Source organism: Corvus brachyrhynchos, unplaced genomic scaffold (genome assembly GCF_000691975.1).
Source record: "Corvus brachyrhynchos isolate BGI_N302 unplaced genomic scaffold, ASM69197v1 scaffold14, whole genome shotgun sequence".
Lineage (NCBI taxonomy): Eukaryota > Metazoa > Chordata > Aves > Passeriformes > Corvidae > Corvus > Corvus brachyrhynchos.
In genome coordinates this window covers 7,455,114-7,473,388 of record NW_008239110.1, presented here as the reverse complement: position 1 = coordinate 7,473,388, position 18,275 = coordinate 7,455,114, and the positions used below count along the sequence as shown (strand labels likewise).

Sequence of the window (18,275 nt, the reverse complement as noted above, 5' to 3'; positions counted from 1 at the left end):
CCCTTCTAGAACTTTGTTGTCGGATTCTTAGAAATCCCCTATTAATTTCAAGACTAAATTTATTCACAGTGATTAGATCCATTTGTTCTGCTGCCAAATTTGGCCTTTAGTTTAATAGCTTCCCTCCATTCTCAGTGCTTATCTTTCTGGTGTATTTGTGGAGAATAATGTTATCTTCTCTCAGCCTTCATTTTTGCTAGGATAAACAAGCCAATCTATTTCCTTTGCTTTTGTAAAATGTGTCCTCTATTTTGCCCCAGCATGCCAGTTTATCATCTTTGCCCCCATTCCAGGCTGAATTTGTCTTACCTGAACACAAATCTCCAAATTATACTTAATCATCCAGGTAAGGCCTTACCAGAACCACATACAGGCATCAATTTCCCCTCTATCTAAATACTCATTGTCTGACTCACAGTTAGAAATAATGGCTTTCCTGCCCATCACGGTTGTGATTTGTTGGCAGTTTACAATCATCCCATGGCCAGCTCTACACCCAGTTCTTTCTCCTCCTCTGTTGCCTCCAAGTAATAAGCTCAAAGCCCACAGGAGAATTTTCTATTATTATGCATAACCTTAAGATTTGTGTTATTGATGCTTATCTCCTCTCTACTGCTCTAATCCTTAGAACTCTAAGTTCTTCCTGCAAGGTATTCAATTTATTTTCCATATCAGTTTTATCTGCCAGCACTGCAATGTCCTGAATTTAATAACACCTCCTTATGTTTTCTACTGAGATCATTAATAAAACTGTCAAGTCATATGGAGCTGAACAAGAAGAATTTCACCAATAACCTGCTTCCAAGACTACCCTTTGTAGTCTCCCCATTACCTCAGTCCTTATCTTCTTTGTCTTCCTGTACAAATTGTCATCTCCTCCAGCTGATAACTCCATAAATGACACTGACTTCTCTTGCCTCTCTTATTTCATTATCATTGTAAAGATCAGCAGAGCTGGAGCAATTTTGATATTTTCCTACCTCTGGTGGTGAACAAAACTTGTACTTCTTGTGTGCCTGTTCTTATATTGCACTGCTTTTCATAAGAAGGCTGTTAAGATATTTAACTGTGTTCATTTGATCAGTGAATTCTGCCTGCTCCTTTGGACAAAATTTTGATATTTTCACTGGGAAAAGGTTTTTCCTGTCAAGCTTTGATAAGCAGCATGGCCTTAACTTTTGAAACTAAACCCATTTCCCCATCTCGACATGCAGGCAAACAGCTCCTACAACAGAAATGCAGGCACACTTCTCTCTGTATTTTTTTTCCAACTATAGTAGGTAGTCTATTTAAAAGAACTCACTTTTTTCCCTGCAGACCACACCTCCCTGAAATCCCCACAGCTAAAACAGCACTAACCTAGCTAACCATGTCTTCTCTGTTGCCAATTCCATCAGCCAATGGCAGAGTGTGACAAGGTCCAGGAGAACAGAGAAGGAATCCAGGATAAAGAGCTGTTTACCTCTGCCTGCCTTTTCTCTTCATCTGCTTCCATCTCTAATAATGACAAAGCAATCTCTTGCACCAACACAGGGTCTTCTATCAGCACCTCAGCAAATAACTTCTAACAAAGGGATAAAATGAAAAGGAAAGAGAGAAATCACTTACATACAGATAACAAAGGCCTTTAAATACTTTAGGGGACGATTCAAATCATGACTGGATTTGTTCCTGATTAACTACCCATGCAAGGCCAGAATTGTGCCCACCCTGACCTATCCTGGCCCCTAAAAATATGCTGGCATTTTGTCTTTTGCTTTGAAGGCAAAAGACACTGAACCTATAAACCTGGCTTTACTCAAAGCTTATTTTATCCATAAAAAATGTTATTTTATCTATTTTTTATATCTAATGCAAGATATTTATCTTTTGATTCACTATTCAGCAGGCTTTAAGCTGTATATACCTCTCGAAAGTATATATACCCCTGTAACCTGGTTCTCTTATTACTAGCTGGGGCCATTCCTCCTCCAAAGACTGTGCAGATCCCAGCACATGCACCAGTGTACCTATGATGGTCCCGAAATGGGAAGAGCAAACACCTATGGTCTGCAGAGCTGGACCCCTTTTCTACTGAAGATGGAAGCCTCCAAAAGAAGAGAAACCCCAGAAAATAAAAATGATCAAAAGCTGCAGATTGGTCATGTGGAAGCTGGCAAGACAACACTCCATCATCTGTTGTATTGTGGAAGTGGTGGCAGGAACAGCTCCTGGCTCTGTGCATGGAGATGCTCCTTCTCTATGTCTGTCCCAGCCTGTACAACTGGGCCACCCTGCTCATAGCAGATGGCAGGTGTGGCCACTGCTATAGCCGAGTGGCTTCACACTTTGCTGCTTATGACCAATGAATCACAGATCATAAGAACATGTGAACACAGCCATGCAGTTATTAGTAATAAATGCTTAGATTTCAACACCAGCCATTCCCCACATATTCACAGCTACACTGAAAAAACAGAGTTTGGAAAGACAGCACCCCAAAGTTCAGTGTCAGAAGCTGTGTAACTTTATTCTGTCCTTCTTATCCTGTACTTTGTGCACTTGTAATTCTCTGGCTCTGGATGGGTGGGACAGGACAAGTCATCTTTTTGAGCTTCTTCACAGAGCTGCTACAAGGAGAACAGCATATTTTCTGTTTCCAATGAGGACAGGAGAAGTAGCAAGCAACAACTAAGCTGACTAATTAAAAAAACCTCAACCTGCTGAGACATCCAACATCAGTAATTTCATTCACAATAATTAGCATTTATCAAAATTATACCCAACCAAATTTGGAGTCCTACACCAGGAAATAGTAGACATTATAGTAATTATTTACTTCAGCTATAACAATATTTGCTTTAATGTCAACTCTTTCTTTTCTTTGTAGACTGTACACACACACAAACACAAAATCTGGAGACTTATCATGACCTCACATCAGTATTAACCATGTATATTTTCCTTCTAATTAAGCTGGTTGTTTCTACTTGCTGCCACCATGAGGTCAAGAGTTCTACGTTTCTGTGGTCATTTGCAGGAAAAAAAATCTTGTTTTAAAGGTGGATAGAATGTATCTTCACCAATCTTAAGCAATAAGTAAATAAATTAAGAATCACATAGCTAGAATTTAACCAGGAAGTATAATTGAACTAGCAAGATCACACTGGGACATTCTACTTGAAAGAGTTACTACTAACATAAGCAAAATGGAACTTATGTCCTTTTGAATCAAAGAATTCTAGAAAGTTTCTGGGGTTTTCATAGTTAGCCACTTACCAACTATTAGCTGCAGTACTTATTTTTCTAGATTACCTCCTTTAGTGTCTGTTTTTGGTCTGTATATGCTGTGGAGTTCCTGGTAGACACACTCAAGAGCTTTGGGGATGAAGCACACCAAACCAAGAGAAGGGTGAAACTCTAGCTAAATAAATGTTCCTCAAAGTAGAACTTAAAACCAACAAAAACAAAGAAAGAACAAATAGGTCTCAAATAAGGCTTTTATTAATTGTCTACATAAAAAACCTTACAATAGCTTCATTTGCAAGAATAAACAGCAATGCTTTATTGCACATCAGATATCAAACATCCAATATGAAAATAGAACTGTAGTCGTAATAAATGTAATTATATTGGAACACATCTAAGTAGTCTCATTTGCTCATGAAAACAGAAAATGTTTAAAATTCTCTTTCATTAGCTGACATGGTTTATTAACCACATTGTCACATCTACTATGGTTATGCCTGCCCATTAAAACTGCCTGCACTTAAAAATAAACCCTCAGATAACCAACAAAAAATCACAAGGTCTGTGGGAAGAGGAATATGAGCAAGGGGCTCAAGACAGAGGCAGGAATCCAGAAGGGACCTGAGGCAAGGAGCTCTTGGCTTCTGGGTGTATATCAGCTGCTCTGTGGCTGCTCTGCATAACCCACAATGTTGCACAGCCGAGGGATTGGGAACGAGGGGCAGTTTTGTACCTGCAGGTAATGTGTGGATTCTGTATGTGAAGTCACAGTGCACACACATCCAGCTGGGCACCTGTACTCAAAAGAGTAATAGACTGTGGCCAAAGGGCAGGGAAAGTTGTACCACCAGGTCAGGATACTGATGCAGCAATCCTGAGGCCAGGCTAACCTCAGTAATTACTTCCATCATTACTGTTTAATATTCTGTACCCATAGGAAAACTAATGCCCCAGTGCATTGCAAGATGCAAGTACCAAATCCATTGTAATGAAAGGGCTGTGTAAAGCTGGTGGGGGAGGAATCACTTTTTCTTTTTTTTTTTTCTGGGTATCTAAATAGCGTGAGACTTTTTATCTATTGCTTGATTCACCATAAGACTGCAATTCTTTCCAACAGTCTTACTTTCAGGTGTTGGATACTAAATTTTTTACAGTCGATGTGGTGACTGGATGCCAGGTGCCCATGAAGCTGCTCTATCACTCCACTCCTTAGCAGGGTAGGAGAGAGAGGATATAACAAACTTATCATAGGGAGAGATAGGGACCAGGAGAGATCTCACCAGTTACTGTCATAGGCAAAACAAACCTGACTTGGGGAAAATTAATCTATTGACATTCAAAATCAGAGTAGGATAATGAAAAAGAAAACCAGATCTTAAAACAGCTTCCTCCCAGCCCTTCCTTCTTCCTAGGCTCTACTCCACTCCTGATTTTCTCTACCTCCCCCTACCGGTGGGGCAAGGGGACAGGGACTGGGAGTTGCAATGAATTCATGACATGTTATCTTTGCCACTCCTTCAGTGGCAGAAGTCCTCATGCTCTTCCCCTACATGGAGTCCCTCCCACAGGAGACAGTCCTCCACAAACTTCTCCAACCCAAGTCCTTTCCACAGGCTGCAGTTCTTCTCAAACAGCTCCAGCACGGGTCCCCCACAGGGTCACAAGTCCTGCCAGAAAATCTGCTCCAGTGTGGGCTTCTCTCTCCATAGGCCACAGGCTCCCAGCCTCTTTCAGGCATCATCCACCTGCTCTGGTGTGGGGTCCTCCAGGGGCTGCAGGTGGATCTGTGCACCACCATGGACCTCCATGGGCCGCAGGGGCACAGCTGCCTCACCATGGTCTGCACCAGGGGCTGCAGGGGAGTCTCTGCTCTGGCACCTGGAGCACCTTCTCCATCTCTTTCTCCGCTGACTTTGGTGTCTGCAGGGCTGTTTTTTCTCACTCCTCTCTCTAGCTGCAATTGCTGTTGCACAGGTTTTTTTTCTCCCTTCCTAAATCTGTTATCCCAGAGGCACTACCACTGTCACTGAGGGACTCAGCACTGACCAGTAGTGGGTCCATCTTGGAGCTGCATGGCATTGGCTCTGTCAGACATGGGGTAAGGTTCTAAAAAACAGTCTTGTAGATATATTCCCTTTGGGCCTCTACCTAAAACTTACCAATAAACGCAGTGACGTTAGCCAACAAAATTCACATATAGCTAGAAATCAAGGCAAAAATCAACTATTCTTTATTTAAACAGAAGTTTAAAAAAATTCTATTTATATATATATATAAAAGTTTTCTTGTCAATTATCTATGTACCCACTCTACATGAATCATTTATGCTAAAATTATTTTGAGCCTTTCATATTGTTTCAGAACAAAATTTGAGATCCAGTGATGCTGGCAATATTCCATTTTTGTTGCTAGCAATGTGGAAGCACTGGTGGCAACAGCAGCACAACATTGAGCCTCTTGTACCAAACCCCCAACTTCTGTCTGTGGACTAAAAGCCACATTACAAAAGTTAGCTAATTAAGCTTCCCAACCTGCAGCCTCTGAAATCAAAGCTCAGAGAAAGGAAACACCTTGTGACAAGGTGTAGAGGAAAGCTGAGGCAGATTTTTAGACCTGAAGAAAAGTGTGAGGATTTGAAATGCTGTACTTTAATTATTAGCACAGGAATTCCCAGCTATCTGAAATTTTTCAAAGTGCACTACGAAGCACAAGTTTTGTTTGTATTCTCTTTAAAGTCTCTTCTCTCTTACTCTAAACATGACTAGTTCCTTAGGTACTTCATTACAGAAAAAAATTAGATTATCATTTTATTTACCTTCCATGCCTCTCAAATACTATTTCTAGGTGTCTCAAACAGTAGCAGATGGGGCTTTAACATGACGTATGAAGCTCTGCAATCTTTCCAATGTTTCATTTCTTATGTTGAGGAAATGATTGTGGAAATACTCACAGCACACTTAGCCAGCTAGGCTCTCAGTTCAGCGCCTCAGAAAGCCTCGAGCTGCCTAGAGAGACTGAACAGGCGATCTAGCACTTTAGTAGCTCCAAAAGCAGCAAGTGGTAGCTGCAAAAGCAGGAGCAAAGAGGTAGAAATATAGCCCTCGCTCTATGCTTTAATTCTGCTAGTAGATCACGCTCAGTCTGAGACAGAGACACACACAAGCTGTTAGCAGAGGGGTAGCCAGAGCAAGAGCGGGGGGAGGCTTGCTCCGCTCGTCTTTTATTCGGGGGAAGGGGAAGGGGAGAACTAGGGGCGCACCCAGGGTAACCAGCCAATCGGACTCTGTTTCGGTGGGATCCCAGTTACTTTCAGTTTTACCCGCGCTTAGAATGAAGGGGATTCAGAGCATGTGGTTCAAGCAAGTCAGGGCATGCCTGCACAGCCTTCGGCCTGGCTGCACCTCAGGGGCAGGCAGCAACAAATGATAGCTTTCTGCTCTTGATCTTCAGGTCTTCTATTTACAAAACATCCGTGGACTTCATTTTTAAATTAGTACAGACCCACCTTAACACTGTAAACCCGTGCAGGCTTTAATCAAAGTTTCCCATGATGGATTTCACCTACTTGCCCAAAATGGCTATACTGTAAATTCAACCTACTTGTTGGTTTACTATGTCCCTCAGCAGTGGGGTGAAGTTGCAAACACATACATTCATCTTTGTAGGTGCTAACATACATTGAAGCTCAAAATCAAACCCTGGATGTTTATGCATGATGTCAGTAATCGCTTGGGCCAAAGTGAATCTTTCCTTTGGATCCAAAGCATTCTGATAAGCTTCAAAGTAAACAAAAAAGCTGAAGCGATACTCCAAGGCATGTTTAGAAATGTTTGTTTGCCCAAATACTCATTCTTTTTTGGGGAGAGATTTCTGAGCATAAAGGTTGCTGCCTGTACCAAACCACCAGTAACCTGCTGCAGCATCACATTTGTGGTACAGGATATTACTGTATGCTTCATCAGAAGGCTCAAGAACAGAACGCAGAATAAACTACTCACAGGAGAAATTTCATCCAAATTTTGCAAAGTTAACATTTGGGGTTTTTTTCTACTGAAACATGAAGATCTTTATGATACACATTATTTCTTTTAAAAAGTAACAGGCAGTGTACTTACTGCTTTAAAAACACCTGCTTCTTTTGACAACTAATCTCTTCTCATATATTTGAAAAGCTCCATTTCCCTCAACCTGAAACCTGTTGACTCTTCCAAGACTTCTGTTAACACATTTGGCAATGACTGTCACTGTTACTTAATATTTTTTGGAGAAACTCTAAATTAATTGAAGGTGTAATTAAAGTTGCGCAAAGACTCAAGCCCTCTTAAGGGTCCTTTATCAAGACTAGCTCTTAAGTTCTTTTTAAATAAAAATTTTAATTACCAATGCCCACAGCTTAGGTCAGAAAAAGGAATGTTCCAAGAACAACAGCACGTGTGAACTCTTGAGATAGCATTGTAGTTCTTTTTGGTCAAATGGTAGTTAGGAGATTGAAAATATGAACATCTAGTGCTCTTCCTTCTGGACATACCAGTAATGTCACTATGCAATGACCTAGATCTGACTCTCTTGCATTAACACTTAAGTAGAAAAGCATCTGTGTTACTTTCCATACTGAACCAAAAGATTCTGGAAGAGGAAGATGCAGAAAGTCTTAGGAGGTAACTTGGTTCCTGAGAATACAGATTTCAACACTCAAGTTCTCTGATTTTGACCTTCCTGACCTGAACTGTTCTGAGGAAGCTAAGAGAGTGCTTGAGCAATAGACTAATAGCAAGCTTTATGTTAAGCTAATCTGCCGTACAAAGTGCTTTTGTTTCCTCATTCATATGCATGAACTCTGTCCCAGATGGAAAGAAAGCTAGCTAAAATTTTAGCTAAAAGTGAGACCTCCAGCAACAACACATCTGTACATTTAATCCTGCTTAGATAGCTGGGTTGTGAGAACAATTCCAGAATATACTCTGTGATGCTTTTGGAAGAGAATTACTGTATTTTTGCTGTAGAGGCTTCATTATTCTCTAGCTGGAGCTTTTTCTTTATAAAATAAAGCAAATTCCCTTGTACAGAAGACCCATGATAAAAATGAAAGGTAGGTGCACAGAGGTACCAGGGTTATATAGCAATGGAAGGTGAAGTCTGTTGGGATGAGGGCAGAAGCTTAGTGAACTAGGCAATTAGACAGAATTTACATAGCTCTGTACCCTCCCCCTGCCCCCACCCCCCCTAAAATGGGAGAGTGGCCTTAGGAGATTTCCTAAACTACATACTTTTAGTTTTAAAAGGTTTTCTATTTAAAGCCTCTTCAAGGGTACACAGGAGATTCCATAACACCCTCTACTATTCCTATTTTGAGAAGTGCCCTGTGTTCCAGGACTGAGAACAAAACATTTCAAGTGTGTGAAGACGACCTCAATTAGTGCCATTTCTCCGTGCTTCTGAAGTGGTTTATCTGCTCCTTTCCACTTCCTGACACTCACAGCACTGTCCTTGGGACTGCTGAGTCCCCTAGACAGAAATACACTTCCAAGCTTCTCTGGGTCCATTCCTCTCAACTTGTCTAATCTTCATCTTTCAACACTGAAATCTTTGGGCAGAAACCCTATATGCTTCCATGGGGCATGGAAAAATACAGTCACATTTCTGGATTGAGAGGGATGAAGGGGAGAGCCCTCAGGATATGCAGCAGCCCTTGTGGATAACAGTGCTATACATTGCTTAATACACATTTTAGTGTTGGTTTTCTTGTTGTTTTTTTTTTAACTACATAATAAAGCATGGCACTTTTTCCTCAGGTTAAATAACAATAAAAAAAATATAGTAAATATAGAGTGATATTTATAGAATAAATATAGTTGCTGGTTCTAGCATTCATATGCATACACAACAGGAAATGTTGTTGAAAGGGAATCTTATGCAACCCAAACTGAACTGATTGCAAATCACTGTTTTCAGACAAAAAAAATTCCGTACCTGACTTTTTTTTCCAGGAGAGCAGTTTCAGAGGTCCAGAGGTCAAGCAGCATAGCACATTGATCCACAGAGGCGTGTGCCCAGCCAAGGATGGGCTTGCTGCCACTGAATTGCTCACAAGTTACATTGCCTAAGACGAACCAAAAAAGGAGAAAACAAGCAGACGTTAGTATCACAGGGATTTCCACATGCCTACAGTCCCAGGGCTTGTGGTAATTCTGTTTATTTCTAGCACGGGGTTGTGGTTTTTGCTTGCAGGGAACCCCAGACCAGGAAAAGATTTCAAGTTCCATAAGCTTTGGCGCACCCCAGAGTATTCTGCAAGGAAAAGAACAAGCGCACCAGCCATTTGGTGTAAACATATCTCTTTCATCATCTTTTAACAAATGTTCTTTGTGAGGTTCAAGTTCAAAAAACCCACATCAGGAAACATAAAGCCAGAGAAAACACAAGAAAACTAAGGGAGGAAAGTGAAGAGAAGCTTAATTGTTCACAACACCAAATCCTGTTGGTATCATCTGTTGTGGCCAGTTAGCCTGCAGTACAAGCCTCAAAGAAAGTCCACTGGTAAGACAGTCCCTAGTATCACAGAACCTCAGGTTAGGGTGAGAAAAGAAGCTTCTCTCAGGATGCTTTGTTCTGTTATGGTAATGTACCCCAGTTCTGCTTCCCCGGTTGGCTGTTGGCCTCCCCACCCCTTGTTACCTAATATGTCCCATGCCCTAGAAAGTTCTCTACTCCCTGTTCCCCCCATTGGCTCTTGCCCCTCGCCACTCCCCCAGAGTTTTCCTATTGGCTCCCATTCCCCAGTCCCGCCTTTGTACCGGCCCCGTGCCCTTCGGATCATTGGTCTCTGATGCTCGCCCGCTCCCATACTTAAACCTGGACTCTCCATTGTTCTCTTTGTCCCTGGACTCCTTCACGGCGCAACTGCAATAAACCTTCGGCTGTGGAACTCTGCACAGAGACCTTTCCTGTCTCTTTGCCATCGACTCATATTACTGGAGCTATCCGTGCATGCGTGTGTGTGTGCACGTGTGTGTGAGTGTGCGCTGGTCCTGCCGAGCGGCTTCGCTTAGGAGACGCTTTTGGAAGGTGGTGGCATCATGCTCTGGCACTGCAAAGCCACAGCGCCCAGCTAGCGACAGTCATCTTCATCCCTTCACCTTCACTCTCAGATCAATGAAAAGCAGCACACGCTACTGAAAGATAAATTTTACTAAGAGATAAAGCAGGACAGAGAGTGGATCAAGGAGGAAGACTTTCTTTTCAGATAGCTTAGTATCAGAAAAGTCAGTCTTCATAATTTGACAATTACTCTGAAAGGAGAAAAAACCACTATCAATGCTATTGATACACCAGAAGTGGTGTTCATTTTCAAAAGATTCTGTTTCTTGACTAGGAGTGCCACAAAGAGAGCTACAGATGTACATCTCTGGGTGTGTAATTACTGAAGTTAATCTTCCAGTATAAATAAACACTTGGTATAGGGAATAGCCATGGAAATTTTTTTAATGGTTCTTGTAAGAATCCAGCAAGCAAATGCAAGGTCCTGGTTTTCTGCTGGTTTTGCTATTTCAGTGCTATCAGTCCATGAGAAATCCTTAAAGAAGTGATTCTTTCATTTTCCTGGTTGTGTAGCTATCTAAATTAGAGCTATTTTTGACAATAAATGATAAATCAAGTAGAGTGAATCTGAAAAGTTTAGAGCTGCAGAGTTAAAAATCAGCCATGGGGTTTCCATGGGGTTTCTTCCTCCTCACTCTTCTAGAAGTACAGCTGGTCTTTTTTAGAAATCCGTAATAGTCTCCCTTAACTCAGATCTTACTGTTTAAGAAAAAAGAAGTCTGGAACACCAAATAATTTGTGGATTTTTATTTACAACTGAGAAAAGTTTAAAATTGTAGGAAGTTAAATAAGTTCTGTGGAAAAAGCAATCCAATACATTAATAAAAAGGCATTCAGAAAAAATTAACATTTTTCTTTTCTCCCTGTGCCTAGAAGATGTGCTTGCTCATTATATTACTTAACTCCATCAGTAAATGTCTCTTCTCTGTTATTATTCCCTCCAGGGTGACTTTGATGTCTATGACCCTGAAAAAGTGCAAAACTGTGACATTAACAATACATGACAACCAATTCCACATATTCAGTTAGGTCTTTGTAGAACATTCATCACCTAACTACCTAGAAGGATAAAAAAGTTCCCAGAAATGCAGTCAGCAGTTGGTCTTGCACAAGCACAGCAACAGTTCAAGTCATGGGCTCGGCCTACCTTGAAAAGAGCAAACCCAACTATTACAGGTGTTTTGGACATGTGGATATCTTAAGTTTTTCTTTCTTAATATACTGGCTGGTCACAAGCAGCAGCTGTTCCCAATCTCCTTTGGGTCCTCTAAATTCACGTCATATATTATGTATAGCCCTCACTGGTCCTGTGTGTGAATTTATTCATCCTCACTAGTGTGAGGGTTGCCATGGTTTTCCACCTCTGCAGACTCTATGAACTGAGTACTGTGGACCTGTGCCATGAGAAAGAGACACCCAGGAAACAGCAGCCGGCTCTGCAAAGATTTCAGTTCTGTATAATCAACCTAAGAGTGGATCTGGCCCCGGAACACGGTATTTTGTCACTAGCAGAGAACAACTAAATAAAATATCATATCAAAATATCAAATACTACTTTTTTACAGGTAAGACCTACACTGTGGCTTCATTTATACTACCACAGAGTAAGACACACTGTATGAATTTTTATTGTGCCTAGTTTTTCCTTCAGTCATATAAATTCACAAAAAGTACCAAGAAAGAATTAAACCACAAAAGATTAGCTCTTGAACTAGGGTAGAACTTTTCTTCTTTTTTCTAATTTAGCTCAAGTTTCACAAAAAATGTCTTAAATTCTGATATTCAAGGTCAACATATTTTTAAAGCCTTCTTGGCTAAGTTCCACTTGCAAGATTTGGAGATAAGCTCATGCAACACAAGGACTTTAGCACTAATTAAAAGGAACACTCCTTGACTGGTGTCCCAAATTGCTGTGACATCAGAACTTGTTCAGTAAAATAGTTTAACAAGGACCTTATTTTTCTAAAAAAACCCATCAGCATGTTTAAGAGAGAATCGTCTACCTTAGCAGTGAGTCATTGGTTAGGTTGGTAACACCCCAGGCAAGAATCAGTACTGAAGTCAGCAGAAGTGGTGTTCATTTTCAAGAGATTCTGTTTCTTGACAAGGAGTGCCACAAAGAGAATTACATACGTACATCTCTGGGTGTATAATTACTGAAGCTAATATTCCAGTATAAATAAACACTTGGTATAGGGGTATAGCCATGGAAATTTTTTTAATGGTTCATGTAAGAATCTAGCAAGCAAATGCAAGGTCCTGGTTTTCTGCTGGTTTTGCTGTTTCCTGGTGTGTAATGAATGCACCTTTGTTCTCCCTTCAGTTCCGAATAATGATGCACGATGTACTGGGACTTCCTTTTTTCACTGGCTGTCCTAACATCTGCCTTGACAGAATCTCCAGTGCTACCCAGGTGTCTCAAATTCTGTTCAAACAAAGGATGGAGAAAAGGAAAAGCTATTTGCTTAAGTCACTGAAATCTTAGTAAAATTTAAATGTGCTGGGAAGAACAGCTTGCCAGCTTCACAGATCTATGCGGAATCAGAATTCCTTATTTACCATAAAGTTTATGAGACACCCCTGAAAAACGTTCAGCTAATTTGAACATCATGTTGGATCAGCCTGGTCAGATTCTTCTCCTTTTTTTGATACAGTTCTCTGCACTCTGTTCTTTCCTTATTCTTCTGAACAGACTGTTTCACTTCTCTTAATAATGGGGTGCAGAATTTGCTAAAGGTTAAATCAAAGCCCTTTATAGAAGAACTAAATTCAACTTGATTGAGGTAAATAACTGAGCAAATGCTGGGCTGACTTCACCATAGCAGATAGAAGAGGTTTTTGATTGCATTTTTAAACAACTTTATGGAGAACATTTATTGAAATATTTCTACTTTCAAGATCTCAACTTATTTTTTTGGCTGTTCTTGCTCTTAGTCCTAAACATCTCAATCAAGACTACTGCACTTTGCAAAAGGGGTGTGTGACTACAAAACTAGAGAGCTCTTGTAAAAAAAAAAAAAAGAAATGAAGACTTTCTCCCTGTTGTGCTTGTTTTGGGAGTCATATTTTAAAGAGACTACCCAAGCCTTCTAAATACTACTTATGCCTATAAAAAACATTAGTACCCAGTTATGTATTTTAGCAGCAAATCAAGTAACTGGATGTTTGTGTGATGCTTTTTGCCTCCAGGTTTTGGGTTTTCTCCTCTCATTCTACTCAGGTTTACTGGGGCTTAATAAATCTCTTTTGGGTTATAAAGCAACACTTATGCACCTACATGTATCTTATCTACTTTCTTCCAAGCTGAATTTCAAAGTGCAACAGAAAATAGTTTTAATGAAATGTAATTAATTCGTTCGTAGGGCCTTCTGTCATTGTAACTCACACCTCTGATCATCCCAAGCAGTCTGCTAGGGAGGGTGCAACGCCAACTCAGTCTCAGTTTCAGATAGATTGTGTGCTGAGCTGTCACACTGGCTCACAGCTTACAGTGTGGAAGGATTCATAACACAGGTATCATTCTGAGCATTGATTAAATGATAACATATTTAAGAAACAGTGCCATATGTTTTGTGTTTATGGCACATGCTAGCTACATGTCAGGTAGGTCTCAAGTAGTTTGCCAGTAAATTGGCTTTCCTGTTTTTTCAGTTCTTGAAAGGCAGTCTGTGCAGTATATTAAAAAAAACCCAAAACAAATGAAAGGCATTAGAGACTGTTGTTAAGGAAATACTGTTGCCTTTGCTTCTAAATTCACTGCCAAATAAACTGTAATCAGATTAGTAAATATTTATTTAGGCTTTAGTTGAAGTTCAAGGGTATATTTCCATATCCATGTATTAGTCCAGGGGAAAGACAGGCCCCTGTGCAATAATGTTGCTCTCATTGCAAGGGCTCTCTGAAGTATTTCACAGGTAATCTCCAGATCAGAAATTGCATACATGGAAGGTCAGAACTGATCTTTGCATCATTTCTTCTGCCACTGAAAAAAGAGGAATGAAAACAAAGGTATATAATCTAGAATTCAGATTTTGTCCCAATGCCTGCTCCCTGGAAAGCTGACACCTCCCAAGAGCAAAAAATTTTCAATTATTTTTTTATGACTTGAAAATTTGAAGATACTGGAGCACTCAGTTCAACATTTCCTTAGTGGAAAAATACAATTTTCTAGTTCCAAGTATCTTTCATTTTGGAATTTTTAGTGATTATATTTTTAAAGGATAAATGTGATCATATTAGAAGTAAAAGTAAAGATACCTTAAAAATATCATCAACTCCATGTCTGTCCCCTGCATTTTATTTTCAAAGAAGTTTAGGATTTTTCATGTTTCGGGATGAAGGTGGTATGGGGGTTTTTTTTGTTTGGTTGGTTTGATTTTTTTGGTTTTGGGGCTTTTTTCATTGTTGTTTTATTTTCTGGGGAGTGGGTAGAGTGTTTGAAGTCTTGACAAAAGCAAAAAATGGGGGCTGGAAGCCTACTTCCTTTTTGGTTATAGCCACAGTTCTTCTGTATGTGTGTTTACTTCTATGTGTTTCTATGGAGAAAAACACACAAACAAGTTTCCAGTAAATAAGAAATAAATGTGAGTTCAAAATGCTGAAAAGAATCCTTGTAGAATACTATCATGCTTCTTCAGGTTTTCTACATGAGAACTTCGGGATGAGTGTTAAGTAGCAGAAATTCTACAGCTCAAAAGACAAAATACTATATATCTCACATCGAACCACTAATATCAGCATGAGATACTGATTCTGTTCAGGATATTTCACAAAAAAATTTGGAAAGTCAAAGTTTTATAAGCCTTAGGAATTACATTTGTAGTTATTTTTTCAAATCTGTGAAGTAAATGTACAAATTATCTCACTTTGGCCACATGCCCTCATCCAGGATTAAAAACCAGTAAGTCCTAAGGTCTACCTAAATTCAATAATACATTTTAGAATTCATTAGGAGTTACTTAAGCTTTTCCATAAATTGCAGGATGCCTCAGATTTTTCAGGAACATCTATGCTGTATGATAGTCCCACACTTACAAAGGTGGTAGTTTAAGCATAGCTAGCAGCATCTGTCTAAGTGAATGTTTATCTGGCAGTCATTATTCACATTGTACTTCTACATGCCCGAAGTTTCTCAGGTTTGCTACAGACCACTGGTAAATACAAGTTTTAGTTGGTTGGGCAAGACGTGATTCTGAGGAATAGGTTACCTTGAATCCCTCAGATCATTCAGCAATAGATCACAACACAGTTGGCATGGAGAGATCCAGAGCACTGGATAGGGTACTCCTGGTGAAGAGCATGTTTTGGAAGACTCAGGTGGTACCTCCCCTTGCAGTCATCTGGTGTGTACTGAACACGTGGCTGAGCACTCAGGCCACCAGAAACCCCAGTGCCTCCTTTGGCAGCATCTTCTGTGCTGGGATTTAGGCAACTGGCCTTGAAGGAGTGGCCAGCAGCACTGATGGTCAGGCATCTCTCCATGGACCTGAAATACTTAAGGATCCTGAGACACATTCACTGGAGCAAGCAGACAGTTGCATTTTCAGTTGGATAACAGCTCCCCTCTTAAAAAAATTAACTCTGATCTCTGCAGATTTTATGTCCATTTCTTTTACCGTTAGCTCACAGACTCCTCAGGGGACATAAGAAAAGAAGGGACAAGCAGGCTCTTCTCCTCACCACGTGCTCCCTGTGGGCAGTGGCTGTGCCCTCTTCTAGCCCAAGCAGCTGCAAGCTGCCTGTGTAACTATCCCTTTTTCCAGACAGGAGAAATGTAATTATTTTTTTTTTTTTTACTATTCAAGGAGATTTCTGAACCTCTCCAAAGCAGAGAGTTTCGCTATGTCTGTTGTCTAAAAGAAGACTGGTGCTGCCTACAGAACTGAAAGTCATGGAAACCTGCAGTATGGAATAATGGAAAAGGATGGCACTATTGCTTCTGTCAATATGTTGGTATAATTGTTCTTTCTTTTGGGCTTTATTAAATATATACATACATTTGTAGTTTTATGCAGTGGCTTTATCATAGTAAAAAGAAAAGGGAAGGAAGTTCCATACTGGATGAAATTCATAATCCAGCCAGCAGTGAAATTATCACAGCATATAAACTCTACAATATTTGATTCCTTTCCAGTCCCTAGTGGTTTGTCCTTGGGTTGTATGAAGGAGCTGTCCCTGTTTCAAAGACAAAATTGCAGCAAGGGTCAGAACAAGGAAATTTTCCAAAGACATTCAGAACATCTGTTCCACTAAAACCTCAGCACAGCTACAGCTAGTGACATGTCTGACCTCCTAGTTCATCCTCTTTCTTCTAGACATAAAAGAAAAACTGATTTCTGGGCTCCAGAAGGTCACAGGATGAGCATGGGGTAAAATCATAGTGTGGAACAAAGAAGTAACATCAGAAGACGCTGTAGGAAGGTTTTACTGTGACATATACACAATACCCCCAAAACAAGCATATATTAAATGCTCTATCCAACATTCTATAAAATTAAACTAAATACTTGGTTTGGGTTTTTTCTCATTTCTTTCTAGCACATTCAACACTGTAGTAAAAGAATAGCAGAAGAACAGCAAGCAGGAAAACAGCTACACCTGCCTTGGTATCAATTCCAAGGCCTTCTTGCAAATATCAGGAGTTGCTCCACCAGTATCAGTGGAATTAAACTGGCATTAGTATCAGTGTAAATGAGAAGATCACTGGGAGTTACACAGTAATTATTAACTGTGGATCATTATGGACAGTGATTTACTTGGCATTATCCATTTAATTGCCTCAGACAATCAAGTAGGTAAGAAAAATTCTTATGTCTTCTCTAATCAAATTTATTTGGATGGCATAAATTGGAATTCTGTTCAGTGTGCTAAAGGTTTTATAGCATTGATCTTGGCCTTGGTTTTTCTGATTACAGAAAATTGTTTTAATGTATCTTTACAAATTGGTGCTTGACAAATTTATCCTGCTCAACATGAGACATTCTAACAAAGCTTTTAATAGAAGTAGCACAGATAGGACTACGTTGGCAGTTCTGTAAATTTGCAAGTTGACATGACTGTATTCTCTCCAAGAATTCCTTCAAGCCAAGAAAATCATGATGACAAACTGTCAAGCAATGAATTCTTTACACAATCCTTGCAATGATAGATTATCTGTGAACCAATTTCTCTGTCTTACTTAGTATGATCATCCTCACTCGTGTTCTCATTGACTCTAAAGGTCTGATTTCTTAAATTTGGGAAACTCTTGGTCCTTCCTTCTCTATTACTTAAAATAGCGTGAGGTCAAATAGTATTAAAATATGTTTTCCTGAATCAATAGCATTAATTGTACATCTCTTTTAAATATCACAGTAAGTATATGGACTAAGAATGGGATAAAGCATTTTCATTTAAAATTTCCACTCCAAAACAACCAACAATGCTGTCTGAAAAAATGTGAGTGACATGAAGAAAAAAGTGATGGCATATTTTTGGATAGCAGCTAAAGTTTTATTTTAAAAGCATAGAGACCTGGACAGCACCTTTTTCTTTCTGTCTTTGTGGAGGATCTAATTCTAGTTTTTCAATAACCTTGATGACTACACTCTTTTAAAATTGAAGTGAGTCACATTCCTTGCATTGCCCTCAAACAGGTACTCTTTCAACCCAGTTGTGAATTTAGTGCATTTGACAAAAGATGTACAGTGCAAACCTGTTTTGTTTCTTTCTTTTTTTTTTTTTTTAATTAAATGTCATGTTGCTTGCATGAGTCAACCCAATGTTTAGCCTTTTTTTCCTGAAGTTTTCATTTAGTAATCAAATATTTCCTGGTCTGGGTCAGCCTGAGGTAGGAAGACCTTCAGTATTTTTTCACATGTGGGAAATTTTCCTGTCAAAAAAAAAGTGGCTATATTTTTTAACACAGAGTCGGTACCAAGCTTGGGACAGATTAATCAGCAGGGCAGAGG

General features: G+C 39.7%; 1 protein-coding gene across 1 annotated transcript in view; it reads right to left on the bottom strand.

The window, feature by feature from the left end:
• The window catches only part of LOC103619389 (transmembrane protein FLJ37396), a 28,897-nt gene extending 16,739 nt beyond the window's left edge, over positions 1 to 12,158 (bottom strand). Inside the window, 11 exon segments of the mRNA XM_017739406.1 lie at positions 1,360 to 1,468; positions 1,471 to 1,564; positions 3,173 to 3,403; positions 5,344 to 5,376; positions 6,829 to 6,859; positions 6,861 to 6,886; positions 6,889 to 7,024; positions 7,356 to 7,363; positions 9,204 to 9,621; positions 11,501 to 11,576; positions 11,579 to 12,158. Coding sequence (XP_017594895.1) covers positions 1,360 to 1,468; positions 1,471 to 1,564; positions 3,173 to 3,403; positions 5,344 to 5,376; positions 6,829 to 6,859; positions 6,861 to 6,886; positions 6,889 to 7,024; positions 7,356 to 7,363; positions 9,204 to 9,621; positions 11,501 to 11,576; positions 11,579 to 11,729 — 1,313 coding nt within the window. The 5' untranslated portion in view covers positions 11,730 to 12,158.
• Positions 12,159 to 18,275: the final 6,117 nt, after the last annotated feature.